General features: G+C 45.6%; 1 protein-coding gene across 7 annotated transcripts in view; it reads left to right on the forward strand.

Moving 5' to 3' along the window:
• Positions 1-16,448, forward strand: part of ryr2a (ryanodine receptor 2a (cardiac)) — a 317,523-nt gene that overhangs the window by 66,937 nt on the left and 234,138 nt on the right. For all 7 annotated transcript variants that reach the window (XM_014410059.4, XM_024799042.2, XM_076887178.1 and 4 more), the window contains exons 2-3: positions 2,688-2,807; positions 3,292-3,396. In XM_014410059.4, coding sequence (XP_014265545.3) covers positions 2,688-2,807; positions 3,292-3,396 — 225 coding nt within the window. The remainder of the gene's footprint in view (positions 1-2,687; positions 2,808-3,291; positions 3,397-16,448) is intronic.

Below are 16,448 nucleotides of genomic sequence, written 5' to 3' on the forward strand. Positions count from 1 at the left end.
ACGGCTTCAAGGGAAAGATAAACACCTCCCTCAGGTCACAGGCAAGATCAGCTCTTTCACCCAAAAGCTTGCAATGTGGGACAGCAATCTTGATGAAGGAAATACTGATTTATTCGAGAATCTGCTTTAATTTGTTGATACTGGCTATGATGCCACCTCAGTGATTCCATGTATTAAGCAGCACATTTCAAAACTGATCGCATACTTCCCTGAAAACAGTTCCCAGTATGACTGGGTGAAAGATCCTTTCAATGCACAAGCTCCAACTGGTTTCAGCTATGCAGAGGAGAACCAGTTCACTGACATGACATCTGACTCCACTAAAAAACAATGTTAATAAAATTATTCTTTGTTTTAAGTTGATCTATATTTCTTTTTAGTTTTCTTTAATGTTAATAAGGATACAATGTTTTGCAGAGATGTACTTATAACAGCAATTTGGGTAGACCGAAGCAGATATGACTCCTTCAGCCTGATGACTCCCTTCACCTCCAGTGTCCACCATTTGTCAAAGGAGCTTGCAAAGAAAAGCGTCTGGACTTCTTTAAGTTGCTTGAAGACGTTTCACCTCTCATCCGAGAAGCTTCTTCAGTTCTAAGGTCAAATGGTGGAGAGTCCGAGATATAAACCTAGTGGGAGTGACCCCCCACAGAGGGACAAAAGGACCCCCTGATGATCCTCTAGTCGCCTGAGCCAAGGTGGGAAACTGGGCGTGGGTCCCAATCAGCCAGAGTTTCGGGTGTGTTCATTGTGAAACCTGGCCCCACCTTATCATGCGAATTCCTGAGGTCAGATGGCCCAGGATGTGAGTGGGCGTTAAGGCGTCTGGGAAGGGATCTCAAAACTGGATTATAGATGGCAGAGAGTTGGTGTCGTAAACCCCGCCTCTGTTCAAAGATGGTCGCTCACAGTGGACATAGATGGCTTCTTTCACTCCTCTTTCAAACCATCTGTCCTCTCTGTCCAAAATGTGAACATTGGCATCCTCAAAGAGTGTCCTTTATCCTTAAGATGCAGATGGACTGCTGAGTCTTGTCCTGTGGAGGTGGCTCTTCTGTGTTGTGCCATGCGCTTGTGAAGTGGCTGTTTGGTCTCTCCAATGTAGAGGTCTGAGCATTCCTCGCTGCACTGTACAGCATACACCACATTGTTAAGTTTGTGTTTTGGCGTTTTGTCTTTCGGGTGAACCAGTTTCTGTCTGAGCGTGTTGCTGGGTCTGAAATACACTGGGATGTCATGCTTGGAGAAAACTCTCCTGAGTTTCTCTGATACGCCGGCTACATAGGGGATGACAATGTTGTTGCGTCTGTCCTCCCTCGCTGGTGTCTGATCTTCTTTTCTGTGCCTCTTTGCTGACTTTAAGAACGCCCATTTAGGATAGCCGCACGTTTTGAGTGTTTCCTTTACATGTGTGTGTTCCTTCTTTTTCCCTTCAGGCTTAGAGGGAACATGTTCTGCCCGGTGGTGTAGGGTCCTGATTACTCCAAGTTTGTGTTCCAAAGGGTGATGGGAGTCAAAGAGGAGGTACTGGTCCGTGTGTGTGGGCTTCCGGTAAACTTCGATGTTGAGTTTGCCGTTCTCTTCAATGTCCACCATTTGGTTACAACATTGACCTCTAGGTCTCACTGTCCCACAGAGCATTGAAGTCTCCCAGTAGGATAACAGAGTCTCCAGGTGAAGCACCCTTGAACCCCCTGCTCAGGGACTCCAGTGGACTCTAGCCCACTGGGAAAATGCCAACGTACAGGCAGCAGGCCAAGGGGATACCAAGATACCCACTCCAGCCTGCCGCCTCTCATCAAGGGCAACTCCTGACTGGGACAGAGTCCAGCCCCTCTCGAGGAGACTGCTTCCAGAGCCCAAGCTGTGCATTTAGCTTAACCCGATTTTATCTAGCCGGTACCTCTCAACTTCACACTCTAGCTCAGGTTCCCCATCAGCAAGGGGACATTCCATGTCCCAGTCATCAGCCTTGGTGGCCAGGGATTGGGATTGGTCTGCCAGAGTCTCCACCCTTGGCCGCCGCCTAAAACACGCTGTGCCTGACCTCTACAGCTCCATTAAATCAGTGATTTTAGCATGTTAGAGAAGAAAAATGGTGGATTGATGCAAATTGCATCCAGAACAGAAATTATACTGGGAATGCAATTTTGGTTGAACAAACACCTACACAGACAGCATGCTTAAACAGGCAGACCAGACCCTGAACTTCAGTAGATAAGCTGATGAGCAGTCAGGGTTGCAGGGTTGTCTCCATTTCTACTGTACATGTTTCTACAGTAAAATCACTGTGGCAGTTGCTTTAAATTCTCTTTGGGCTGGTTTCCATATTTGCTTATTGTTGTTGCTTTGTGTTAATAGGTAAACACTAAAAGAAAGATCATATGTTTGCCCTTATTAGGACAGGTATTTTCTGTTGGTGTGTGGGAAACTGTAGCCTATAGTTTATATTGTTAAATGTAACTATGTGGCAGTGCGTTTCAGGTCATTTTATCGTTTAGTGTAACAAATAAATTTCTCTGGCAAGTAATAAAGTAGCATACTACAATACTTTTAAGAAAGGTAATGAATAATGTGTTTTACTTTTTTTGATTAATGACCCCAACGATGCACAGCACAGCCCTGCTCCCTGCTGCCTTTGTTTTAAGCTCTCTGTCTTGACCCACTGTTTTTCTTTCTATGTTTAGGATGATGAAGTGGTCTTACAATGCTCAGCTACAATCCACAAGGAGCAACAAAAACTTTGTCTTGCTGCTGAAGGCTTTGGGAACAGACTCTGCTTCCTCGAGTCCATTTCAAACTCCAAGGTACAGTATTGACATAAGTAATAATCCTTTATTTCACAAGAATAGCCAGATCACCATCAAATGAGTGGGGAAAAATGATTTCACTGAAGAAAAAAAATCCAGAACGTGTTGGCTGTAGCATGTATTTATGTGTCATGTTCATCAAACCCTGATCATCAGATCACAAACCAAAATGCTTTTGGAGAAGTTGCCTAATTAATTAAATGAGCGTCACAGCTTCCACAATAGCATTACAGTTTGAAAACTACTCTATACCTCATAGCTTTCATAGCTCCATTCATGCTATATTTTATAGGATTCACGTGTTTACTAAGAATTGTGTGTGCACAAAGTCAGAGCTGTACTCATCATAGATTTAATAAAGTCTCCTGTGCCACACAGGATAAACCGTGGCTCTTTTGGTGGTATAAAGGTGGCCTACACAACAGTGGACAGGAGGTTTTAATTTAGATGTAAATTTATAGCTGTTTTCTTGTTGTTTCAGAATGTACCTCCAGATCTGTCAATCTGCACTTTTGTGCTGGAGCAGTCGCTGTCTGTACGAGCCCTGCAGGAGATGCTGGCCAACACCCAAGAGAAGGCGGATGGGGTGAGTGTGGGCATGCATACACACACACATCAGAGAAGAGAGTATTAATAAATGTACTGTAGGTGTTGTTCACATTAGGGTGAGATCTTCTAGGGCAGACCTAGGGTAAGGTCATCTCCCAGCAAGAAGGTTCCTGGTTTGAACCCCAGCTGGGTCCTTTCTGTGTGGAGTTTTCAGGTTTTCCATGTGTCTGGGTGGGTCCTCTCCAAGTACTCCCTAAGCTGTGTAGGCAGACACAGGGGTGGACTACACAATATTAGAGAGTTTCCTATCACAGTTCAAAGACATTCATGTTAGGTTTGTTGGTGATTTCAAATTTGCTCATGGATGTAAGGAAGGGTTTAAATTGTATAGACTAAAGCAGCCGTCCCCAACCACCAGTCCGTGAGTCGTTTGGTATCGTGTTGTAGTTGTGTGTCTTATTTTGAAAGAAATATTTACGCGTTAGTGTAGTGACCAGAGAGCATTAAGGAGCAGAGAGGAGGATGTAGTTGGCGCATTTCAGAAGGACACTGCTAATAAAGTAACACAATTACACAGTGAATTTGCGTTTATTATTATATTTACAAAATACCACAGTTTTTGTCTCGGTGGTATCATTTTATTTTGTTGTATTTATAAGCGACACCTTAAAGGCCGCTCTGTGAAAATATTGTCTGAAATTAATCTGGTCTGTAAAAAAGGTTTGGGACCGCTGATCTAAAACACTGGATTAATGTATGTTTAAATGTGACCTGTCTAGCATTACATGGTAAGAAAGACCAGAAAAGCATTATGTAAATCATGTAAATGTTCATTCCATCCATGCCTGATAAAACACAAAGAAGAACATGACACACACACGAGAAAGAGAGTCTGCTTATTCCACTCTTTTTAATGGGGGTTGTTCAAAGTGGTGAAAATGAAGCTGCTGATAAGATTTGACAGAAAATATTGGCTTAATTCACACACTTTGTCAGGTTATAAGGGTTTTTGACCCAAGCTTTTGTTTGTTATTGTGGGTTTGTTTTGTTCATTTAGCCTATTGTTTGCAGGGTTGTTGTACAGACTTCTGTTTGAATTATCATTATAGTAGTTTGTGGCTTTGTAACATTTGAAAAATTATGAAATCTGTACATTTTTAGTTAAACTACTGTGAAGACATCTACGTAATATATTTAACAAATTGAGTTAAAGCGTCTAAAGTGTTTATTTATTTATTGTCATGCCTGTTCCCGCAGTTTCCCATATGGAAAAGATATATATAAATCTTATAAAGTTTGTATCTGTCTTGTGTGAAACTTGTATGAAAAGCATACAAGTGTGAAAACAGATATAAGATCCCTTGAAAAATTATATAATGAAACTTGTATGTTTTGGATACTTACTAAAACAATGTATGAAAGTAATGCGAAAGTGGCCACTTTCATGAGTAATCACATATAAGTTTTTACTATTTCTTTTCCGTATGGGTTCCCATAAATTTTGCTTGGCTTGTTCCCTGCATTCAGGTTGAGGAGTCATATGATGATGATGAAGCTTTGATTCCACAATCCCAAGAAACGATGTAGAAAATTAATAAAATCGATATCAGTTGATAATAATCTGCCGATTGCCTAGTTGAAAAAACTTGTATTCTGTGGGGGCTGGGAGCGCGCTTTGTTAGTCGCTCATTACGCCCAGGTTAAAGACTAATAACAGTTAATTCTCTCCTACCTGTAGCACGTGGAGTTTTTGCGCCTATATCTAAATAAATAAATACTGCAGGTTGGACACTTATTTGTGGGACATGTACCAGTTGTTGGATTTGGAGTGTTCCTTTCACAGCGCAAAATTTTTGAACCAGAGCACTAAAATCAGTCGCAAAGGTGATATACTAAGATTAATGGCAAACAGCAAGCAGGACTTTCTGCTTTTACGTTTATTTGGAAAGCATACATGGCAGGAATTGCCAGTTTTAAGCACGGTGCCAGAGTTTCGTGGTTGTTGTAGCGTTTTCCTGACCTTGTTAATCACCCAAAATATTTAGAACAAAGCATCACATATTTCTGGCAGAAATACTCACACACATATATATTGTTGTGCATTCGGAGCACATTTTGCATTTTATATAAGAGCATTAGCAGTGCAATGAAATATTTGTTTTATGCTTTCATGTTCACAAACACAGGTCACAATAATCATAGAATTATTACCTTTTGTCTGGCTTGCTCAGTGTGCACAACTTGTATTTTATTTGCTGCAAGCATTTACCTATATCAGTGTTTTATAGAAAGGTTCAACGTTATGCTTCTCTCATAATTATAGACTAGCTTAACAAATTTACAAGGTATAAATATATTGTTTAGCAAGCTTGTAAATGAATGCGCCACTACACAGCTCCTCGCCCTCTGATGGATACACAAGACATTACCAACGGTTTTCCTAAATGCCGCATAGGGGCGTTACTACTCGTGGTTGCATGGCCCTGTCAGGTATAAGGCAGCTGTTTTAAGTGGCTGTATCTGTATTTCCTGGATTTGTTTTTTGCCTGTGGACAATTTTTGCGTCACCTCGCCTTTTGCTAACTTTCGCCTGCCTTCCTTAGTCCACATTTGGATCCTTCTTCGCTGTCCATCACTAAACATGAACACATTTCAAGTTCTATAAGATAGGTGTGGGTTTAAAAAATGTAGTTTGAATAATGCGATGTCGATTCATTCAATTTCGAATCGATTTTTAAATATAAATGTTAGTGCTGTCAGTGTTAATCTCGTTAAAATGACGTTAACGCCATAACTGCATTAACGCGGCAAATCTCTGTTAGCGAGTTAGCACGGATCGCCCTGTCCAAGGGGCTGCACGGCGTCAACGCATTAGCACGGTTAGCTAGTTATACATTAGTACCATGCAGCCCGATGCACGGGGTGATCCGCGCTAACTCTCTAACGGAGATTTGCTGCGTTAATGCAGTTATGGCATTAACATCATTTTAACGAGATTAACGCTGACAGAACTAATAAATGTATTTTGCCAGAAATGCCAGGATCTCAGGTTAAATCTCACGAAACTATTTCAACAACCACCAAAGAGTTAAAACAGGAAATGAGGTAAACAGTTCTGCAAAAACATGTAAAATTAAAGCGTGGAGCTCCCCGTTCACCCGACGGCACGTACACGGACATTCTGGATGGTGAAAGCTGACATCTCACAGATTCTGAAGCTGCAGGTTTCTTCACTCTCCGACCAAAATTGACTAAACCAGCAGCAAAAGAAGATCAACGCTACGCTTCAAATTTGATAAGCACTGTCATGCATTCTCTCTTACCTTTGCTTTTACTTCCTGCAGAACTCTCTCCCAGTGTATTTTCTGCATTATTCGCTTGCTTAGTATGCTTTGGTGCTTATTACGCACCAGTCTATCTGTTGTGTGCAGTGCTGTTGGCTGCTGCTCTTTTTTTTTTCAAAGATAACCCCTGACAAGAAAGCCTCATTTCTGCTGTTCAATACCTGTTCAAGAAATTTAAAGTTTTACAGATGATGCAAAACTGCAAAACACTTAGCCGTGTCTCTAATAAACCTCTGTTACTTTGCTCTGCTTCACTTCAGTAGCATCAGGCAATGTTCATATATTGATTCATGGTCTTCTTCAGTTTTCAGTTTTTTAACTACTGCAGAATATTTTAAAGCGGCTAGGTGCTATAAAAAGCCAGGCTAGGAAAATCTCCTTGATGTTTTTCTGTGTTTTATCCTCAGTTACTTTGACACAAAGGCATCTGCTGTGATGCTCACATCGCTGTCTCACAAGTGTCAGCTTTGTCTTTACACTTAGATATAAAAACATGGATATGTACTGATAAATCAGAATCAGAGTCAGAATACTTTTTTAATCCCTATGGAAATTATTGGGTTACAGTTGCTCCAGGACAGTAACAGTAACAGACTAAACTATTTAAACAATACAAAATGTTACAGATTTTACAAATTTAGGAAATAGCACTAATATATACAAATCACTCAATTATAAATAAATATCAAGAATATTGACAAGAATATTACAGAGGCAGAATATATATGATTGACATTTGACTCTAACCTGTGAACTTTGTCATATGCTATTTTACTGCAGAGCATGTGCAAAAGGGTGTAACTATTGCAGTGTTTACAGTGTGTTAGATGGAGGAGTTGTACAGGGAGATGGCCACAGGCAGGAATGACTTCCTGTGTCGTTCAGTGGTGCTTTTTGGTAATCTCAGTCTCTCGCTGAACGTCCAGTCCAGTTTATTGTCTATGCATACTCCAAGGTATTTATAGCCCTTCACAATGTCCACGTTGACTCCTTAGATTGAAACAGGGGTCAAGAGTTTCCTGGTCTTCCTTGGTCTTTGCCACGTTGAGCTGCAAAATGATTCTGCTCAGACCACATGTCAAAGGAGTCAACCACAGCCTGACTCATTACCCCTGATGATGCATCCAACCACCGCAGAGTCATCAGAAAACTTCTGAAGATGGAGGTCTCTGTGCTGTGGCTGAAGTCTGTGGTGTAGAGGGTGAAGAGGAAGGGGGAGAGGACAGTCCCTTGTGTTGCTGATCACCTTGTCAGACACACATTTGGGAAGACACACATATATTGGTCGTCCTGTCAGATAATCAACAATCCAGGACACCAGAGAAGCATCCACCTGCATCGCTGTTAGCTTATCACCCAGGAGGGTCGGCCTGATGGTGAGGAATGCACTGGAAAAGTAAAAAAAACCATGAACCTCACAAGTTCACATCTCACCAACTGGACGAGATGGGCGTAGACACACTTGAGCAGGTAGATGATGGTGTCCTCAGCTCCGAGGTGGGGTCGGTAAGCAAACTGAAGGGGATCCTGATGTGGTCTGACTGTGGGTCAGAGCTGCTCCAGGACGAGTCTTTCCAGGGTCTTCATGATGTGGGAGGTCAGTGCCACAGGCCTGTAATCCTGGGGGCCACTGGGACGTGGCGTCTTTGATACAGGGACGAGGCATGATGTCTTCCACAGCACCGGGACTCTCTGCAGACTCAGACTCAACCAGAACAGTTTATGAAAGACTCCACAAAGCTGGGGAGCACAGGCCTTGAGGACAAGCGGACTCACTCCATCTGGTCCCGCAGACCTACCTGAGTGGAGCCTCCTCCTTTGCTTCTGAACCTGGTCGTGAATGAAAGTGATAGTTTCCACTCCAGCTTTCTCCTGTAATTGTCCTTAGCCTCTCTGATCGTGTCCTTCAGTAACACCTGGACCCTTCTCACCTTCTCTTTTTGCCCCCTCTGAAAGCCCTCTTTTTGTCATTGAGGAGGGCTTTGATGTCCTTAGTCATCCACAGCTTGTTATTTGGGTAAAAATTAGCTGGGACAATGAAGCCTGTGCAGAAGTTTATGTGGTCAGTGATACACTCAGTGAGCCCATTGATGTTCTCACAGTAAGGTCGGCAGAGGGAGGAACGTAAACAGCCACCAAGATTACATGAGTAATGGGCAAATAATATGGCCTGAGTCTAACAGCGCACAGTTCAAGTCCGGGCAACAAACCAGTTCTTAGATTGTTATGCGGGCAGGGTTACACCAGCGGTTGTTAACGAGAATGGCAAGCCCCGCTCCTTCCTCCTCTACTTACTGCTCACAGCGCCGTCCCAGCAGCCCCGAACACTTTGGAAGACTTCCGCGGATGCGTTGTCGTCGGGAACATCCTGGCGCATCTGTGATTCAGTGAAACGCATCAAGCTACACTCCCGGTATTCCCTCTGACTCCGTGCTAGCGCTGTTAGCGCGTCCATCTTGTTTACTAGCGACCGAACGTTCCCCATTATAATAGACAGCAGACATGGTTTGTACCTCCTTCTCTCTTCGAGCCTCTGCTGTCTCACTGTCTCCTTCCTTCTCCTCTTCTGTCCTCCACGTCTGCATCCTCGCTGTGTTTTCCTCCAGATTTCATTTGGTACATCTGTGGGTCTGTCAACCAGCATCAGGGTGATCAGCTGATCTCTGGAGTAAACAGCCTGTGTGGTGTATAGGACAAATTTCAGGAGATTGAGGCAGACGAAGAGACATAACAGGGACATTTTTTAAGACGGAGCACCTTGAGAAATGACTGGTGTCCCTGCTTGCACTTATCTGCTGCAATGAGTAGAACCTTTTATTGCCAAACTTGAAAACTATTTATGTGTCCATGCATGATATGAATTCCAGCTATTGAACTACAGAAAATCAGTCTGTGGTTTTGAACTTTGCATCTGTGAAAATTGTGATTGACTTTCCCAGAATCAACAAGAACCAAAGTGCAAGATCAGCCAGATTGAATATTCAGTTCCCCATATGGCAGTGGCTATTAAACTGGAGATCTGGCTTCCAGTGAAGACAGGAGAACCAGAGAAAAATGCAGTACAAATGAGTTATAGTTCACTAATGCTGTCCCATTGTCCTTTATTTCATTGTTGTTATAAAATGTCTTGATGCATGTGCAATCATCCAAAAACTTGATGCTGTTCATGTGGATGTGGCGTTTTTAGTGGTAGAAACATCACTTCACTCATTCAAGTGAATTCTTCTGTCTAAGCAGGTTTCCCCAGCCAAACAGTACATTTGCATAATGAGTGAAACTAGCGCCACTGAGTGCACAATGGAATGTCAGGTCAGTTCCTTGAACATTAATCTGTAAATTGCCATGACCATTGATCAATGGCCAATAGTCATTATGACTGCAGAGTCTTGGCCTGATGAGGTGGCTCGTCTGTGTTGTGCCATCTGCTTTGCCAGAGGTTCTTTGGTTTCCCCCGATGTATAAATCCTGCCAATCCTCCTGCACTTAACAGCGAACACTATGTTACTCTGTTTGTGTCGGGGGACCCGATCCTTGGGGTTTAAAAGTCAAAGGGACACTGTGTTTATAGAAAATGTGTTTCAACTGTTCCAATACTCCTGACACACACAAGGGATCACTAAGGGTGATCACTGATCACCACCTCCCTGTGAATGGTACTCATGGCCATTGATCAATGGTCATTGATCAGTGATCAACTGATCAGTGGTTGTTGGTCAATTGTCACAACAATTTGAATATTAATAATGAAGGAACTGACCTCCCAGCTCATTGTTCCTTCCGTGGTGCTAGTTTCAGTCATTATGCAAATGTAATGTTTATAATGTTGGGGAAACCTGCAGTCAGCTGAGACTGATGAAGTCACCTGGATGATGAGTGACAAGATGTTGTTATAAAATGTCCATAAAATTGTGGAACAGAGTGCATAATGTTTTTTTTTTTTAGCTTCTAATAAGAACAATTGCAGAAAAAGTTTGAGACTACAAATAGGTACATGTTTATACGGGTACATTTATTTTAAACACCAAAGCTATCAGAAGCTTTACACACAAAAAAAAACTTATACAGGATGATTGGTTAAGCAGTGGAGCTTTGCTAAATAATGATTCCAAATGGCTTCAGCAAAATGACACTTCAGATAGCTAATTTCAGTGTTCCCTTTCAGCCAGACTTATAATACATTTGCAGAAGGAGTCATGTAAAACTTGTACTGTAATGCTGAAGAGACCTGCATGCCTTTTCCCCTGATATATGCTTTTTGTGCAACTCTATTTTTACCTAAATGTCTACAACAAAGGTGACTAATTCTTGAAAATTATGACTCAAACTTTTATTAAATATCTGCTTTATTGAATCGCTACCTTATCGTGGTGGAGGGGTTTGTGTGTCACAGGGATCCCAGGGGCTATGTTGTCTGGGGGCTTTTGCCCCCTGGTAGGGTCTCCCATGGCAAATTGGCCCTGGGTGAGGGACCAGACAAAGAGCAATTCATAAGACCCTTATGAAAAGGACACCGAGGGAACAGTTTACCCTGCCCGGGATAGGGTTACCGGGGCCCCGCCCTGGAGCCAGGCCCGGGGAGGGTGCCCGAGGGCGAGCGTCTGGTGGCCGGGCCTTAGTCCATGGGGCCCGGCCGGGCACAGCCCGAAGAGGAGACATGGGCCCATCCTCCCGCAGGCCCACCACCCGCAGGAGGCGCCATAGGGGTCGGGTGCATTGTGTGCCGGGTGGCGGCCAGGAGCGGAGGCCCTGGAGGACTGACCCCCGGCTGCCAAGACTGGCAATAGGGACATGGAATGTCACCTCTCTGGTGGGGAAGGAGCCTGAGTTAGTGCGTGAGGTTGAGAGGTACCGGCTAGATATAGTCGGGCTCACCTCTACACATGGCTTGGGCTCTGGAACCAGTCTCCTGGAGAGGGGCTGGACTCTGTCTCAGTCTGGAGTTGCCCCTGGTGAGAGGTGGCGGGCTGGGGTGGGTATCCTAATATCCCCTCGGCTTGCTGCCGGTACGTTGGGGTTTTTCCCGGTGGACGAGAGGATTTGTTCCCTACGCCTTAGGGTCGGGGAACAGGTCCTGACTGTCATCTGCGCTTATGCGCCGAGTGGCAGCTCAGAGTACCCAGCCTTCTTAGAGTCCCTGGGGGGGGGTGCTGGAGGGTGCTCTGCTGGGAGACTTCAATGCTCACGTGGGTAACGACAGCGAGACCTGGAGGGGCGTGATTGGGAGGAACGGCCTCCCTGATCTGAACCTGAGAGGTGCTTTGTTATTGGACTTCTGTGCTAATCACAGTTTGGCCATAACGAACACCCTGTTCGAACATAAGAGTGTCCATAAGTGCACATGGCACCAGGACGCTCTAGGCCGTAGGTCGATGATCGATTTTGTAATCGTATCAGCAGATCTGCGACCATATGTTCTGGACACTCGGGTAAAGAGAGGGGCTGAGCTGTCAACTGATCACCACCTGGTGGTGAGTTGGATCAGGTGGCGGGGGAAAACGCTGGACAGACCTGGTGCACCTAAACGCGTAGTGAGGGTGTGCTGGGAACGTCTAGCAGAGGCCCCAGTCCGCGAGATCTTCAACGCACACCTCCGGCAGAGCTTCAACAGCATTCCGAGGGAGACTGGGGACATTGAGTCCGAATGGACCATGTTCAGCGTCTCCATTGCCGAAGCTGCTGCATTGAGCTGCGGCCGCAAGGTGGTTGGTGCCTGCCGTGGTGGTAATCCCCGAACCAAATGGTGGACACCAGAGGTGAAGGGAGCCACCAGGCTGAAGAAGGAGTCCTATCGGGCTTGGTTAGCCTGTGGGACTCCGGAGGCAGCCGACAGGTATCGACAGGCCAAGCGGAATGCGGCTCGGGCAGTGGCTGAAGCAAAAACTCGGGTGTGGGAGGAGTTCGGAGAGGCCATGGAAAAAGACTTTCGGACTGCCTCGAAGAGATTCTGGCAAACCGTCAGACGTCTCAGGAGGGGAAAGCGGTGCTCTGCCTGCACTGTGTATAGTGCTGGCGGAGCGCTGCTGACGTCGACTGAGAAAATTGTCAGGCGGTGGAAGGAATACTTCGAGGACCTCCTTAATCCCACTGACACGTCTTCCGAGGAGGAAGCAGAGTCTGGGGATGAGGGGAATGACCCGCCAATTTCCGGGGGCGAGGTCACTGAGGCAGTTAAACAACTCCTTGGTGGCAGAGCCCCTGGTGTTGATGAGGTCCGCCCCGAGTTCCTGAAGGCTCTGGACGTTGTAGGGCTGTCCTGGTTGACACGCCTCTGCAATGTTGCGTGGAGATCAGGGGCAGTACCTGTGGACTGGCAGACCGGGGTGGTGGTCCCCATCTTTAAGAAAGGGGACCGGAGGGTGTGTTCCAACTACAGGGGGATCACACTCCTCAGCCTCCCTGGGAAAGTCTATGCCAGGGTGCTGGAAAGGAGAGTTCGTCCGTTAGTCGAACCTCGGATACAGGAGGAACAATGCGGTTTTCGTCCTGGTCGCGGAACACTGGACCAGCTCTTTATCCTCTCCAGGATACTTGAGGGTGCGTGGGAGTTTGCCCAACCAGTCTACATGTGTTTTGTGGACTTGGAGAAGGCATTCGACCGTGTCCCTCGGGGTGTCCTGTGGGAGGTGTTGCGGGAGTATGGGGTGTCTGGCCCATTGCTACGGGCCATTCGATCCCTATACAACCGTTGCAAGAGCTTGGTTCGCATTGCCGGCAATAAGTCGGACTCGTTTCCGGTGGGTGATGGGCTTCGCCGGGGCTGCCCTTTGTCTCCGGTTCTGTTCATAATTTTTATGGACAGGATTTCTAGGCGCAGCCAAGTGGCGGAGGGCTTTCGCTTTGGTGGCCTCAGAATCTCATCTCTGATTTTTGCAGATGATGTGGTTCTGTTGGCTTCATCGGGTGAGGGCCTCCAGCTCGCACTGGAACGGTTCACAGCCGAGTGTGAAGCAGCGGGAATGAGGATCAGCACCTCCAAATCTGAGGCCATGGTTCTCAGCCGGAAAAGGGTGGAGTGCCCACTCCGGGTCGGGGATGAGTTCCTGCCCCAAGTGGAGGAGTTCAAGTATCTCGGGGTCTTGTTCGCGAGTGATGGGAGAAGGGAGCCGGAGATCGACAGACGGATTGGGGCTGCAGCTGCAGTAATGCGGACGCTGCACCGGTCCGTCGTGGTGAAGAGGGAGCTGAGTGTAAAAGCGAAGCTCTCAATTTACCGGTCGATCTACGTCCCTACCCTCACCTATGGCCACGAGCTGTGGGTAGTGACCGAAAGAACGAGATCGCGGATACAAGCGGCAGAAATGAGCTTCCTCCGAAGGGTGGCTGGCCTCTCCCTTAGAGATAGGGTGAGAAGTTCGGCCATCCGGGAGGGGCTCAGAGTAGAGCAGCTGCTGCTCCACATCGAAAGGAGCCAGCTGAGGTGGTTCGGGCATCTGACAAGGATGCCCCCTGGGCGCCTCCTGGGTGAGGTGTTCCAGGCATGTCCCACCGGGAGGAGGCCCCGGGGCACACCCAGGACACGCTGGAGAGATTATATCTCTCGGCTGGCCTGGGAACGCCTTGGTATTCCCCCGGATAAGCTGGAGGAGGTGGCTGGGGAGAGGGAGGTCTGGGCCTCTTTGCTTAGGCTGCTGCCCCCGCGACCCGGCCCCGGACAAAGCGGATGAAGATGGATGGATGGATGGATCTGCTTTATTCATGTGAACAGTTTTGTGGTGAATCAAATTTGGTAATTAGCTCTGAGTCCGATAAACTGTGGTAGACTGGCAACTTGGTACACAGTGCAGATGTAGTGGTATTAGTGGTATATTTTTCACACTCAGTAGGTATCAAGGCGAGAACCATGAAAAACAGACACAAACAAACACATGCACTTACAAATATAAATCTAGGCATATACTGACACATTAAGGCAACCAACCTGAACTGATTTCTGACACATCATGCATACAACACTGTAAAATTACAATCTAGCATCAATGTAAAGTATACTAATCTATATTTACTGCTGTTTGATTACAGCTAATAGTTACACTGTCACCCATTTTAGACACGGTAGATGTAACATCATTGGCGCTTTGTCATCAGGTTAAAATGAAGGTACTCTGTCAAGTTAGGTTGCACTGACAGAACAAGCCACAGCATTTGTACGACACAGTCAAATTACACCATGTGAGATTTAACAGTAGTCCAGGTGCTTTATAATGCATGGTGTCACTTACCATGGCAACTATAGTTTCACAATTCCTTTAATAATCAGAGAAGCCAACAAAATGTATTCATCGTAATACTAGCATTTATGCTATGAACCTGCGCCTGGTGACCTCTCTGAAGTTCTCAGTATCACTTGCTGTTAGGTCTTTATCATTACTGTCTCAATGTTGTGGATAATGGTGTAAATTAAGTCTGACTTTGAAGAAGACCATAGGTTGATCCTTCTGCTCTTGAAGCAGCAGACATATAATAAACTCAGAAGACTTCTAGAAACAGCCCGAGGCAACAAACTTACTTCTGTTAATATTCTAACAATACTATCAAGATTTTAAAGATTAAAGTAGATATTGATATCACATTAATATCCATCGCATCATTTACTGCACATTAAATAAGTTCTTCCTAGGACTGCACTCTCAGCTCTCGGATGTTGTGTACTGTTAGCAATCAACAGTTTGTCTTTCTGTATCTGGAAGTCCCACAGGATCTTAGCTCAGTCATTCCTGACCACCCTGGGCTGGTATTCCATTTCCAGGCCATACTCGGCACAGATGTTTCTGTATATTATGCCGGCCACTTGGTTATGGTGCTCCATGTGTGGCCTGCCTGCTAGCATCTTACACCCTGCTGTTATGTGCTGGATTGTCTGAGGACCATCTTTGCACACCTGGGGTCTTGCCTGGTGTGGTAGATCCCAGTCTGTATGGATCTTGTGTTAAGAGCTTGTTCCTTTGCTGCCATGATTAGAGCCTCTGTGCTGTCTTTCAGTCCAGCTTTGTCCAGCCACTGGTAGGACTGCTGGATGTCAGCCACCTCCTCTATCTGCTGGTGGTAAATACCATGCAGGGGCCTGTCCTTTGATGATGGTTCTTCTCTTTGCTCCTCTTTTTTCTCGGGTTTCTGCTGCCTGAGGTATTCACTAATCACAAAGTCAGTTGTGGCCATCTTCTGATGTACTCATGAATGTTGGTTGGCTCATCCTGGACAGTGGTTCTGCTGCTCACCAGTCCTTAGACTCCTTCCTTTCTCTTAGCGCACCATCTCAGGGTGCTGGATTTGGGGTGAAACCCTCCAAGAATGGCGAGGAGCTTCCTTGTCTTGATGTCAGTGGCTTCTATCTCCTCCTTTGGCCAGCTTATTACCCCAGCAGGGTACCTGATCACCGACATAGGTGATCAAGTACAGGACATAGGTGTTGATTGTCTGGAACTTCTTTTATCTATTCAGCTGACTCCTCAGGACTTCCCTTACCCTCTGCAGGTATTTACTGGCCTTCTTATTAGTGCACACTGTCCATGTAAATGCAACAGTCTGAAAATAGGGCAGATGAGTTGCCACCATTAAAACAATGATTCCGCTTAAAATAAAGCACTTGCTTTTACTGACCCCTAATAAACCCTCTCTTACTTTGTTTAAATCACAGAAAAATTACGAGTCTTTCAGTTCCTGTTTTACAGCTGCTGTCACTGGTGGGGAAAGTGCAACCCTTCCCTGTTTTTTCCTGCAGGATGGCGTGCTAATGAGGCGGTGGTCC

The sequence above is a fragment of the Maylandia zebra genome, linkage group LG8 (genome assembly GCF_041146795.1).
Source record: "Maylandia zebra isolate NMK-2024a linkage group LG8, Mzebra_GT3a, whole genome shotgun sequence".
Taxonomy (NCBI): Eukaryota; Metazoa; Chordata; class Actinopteri; order Cichliformes; family Cichlidae; genus Maylandia; species Maylandia zebra.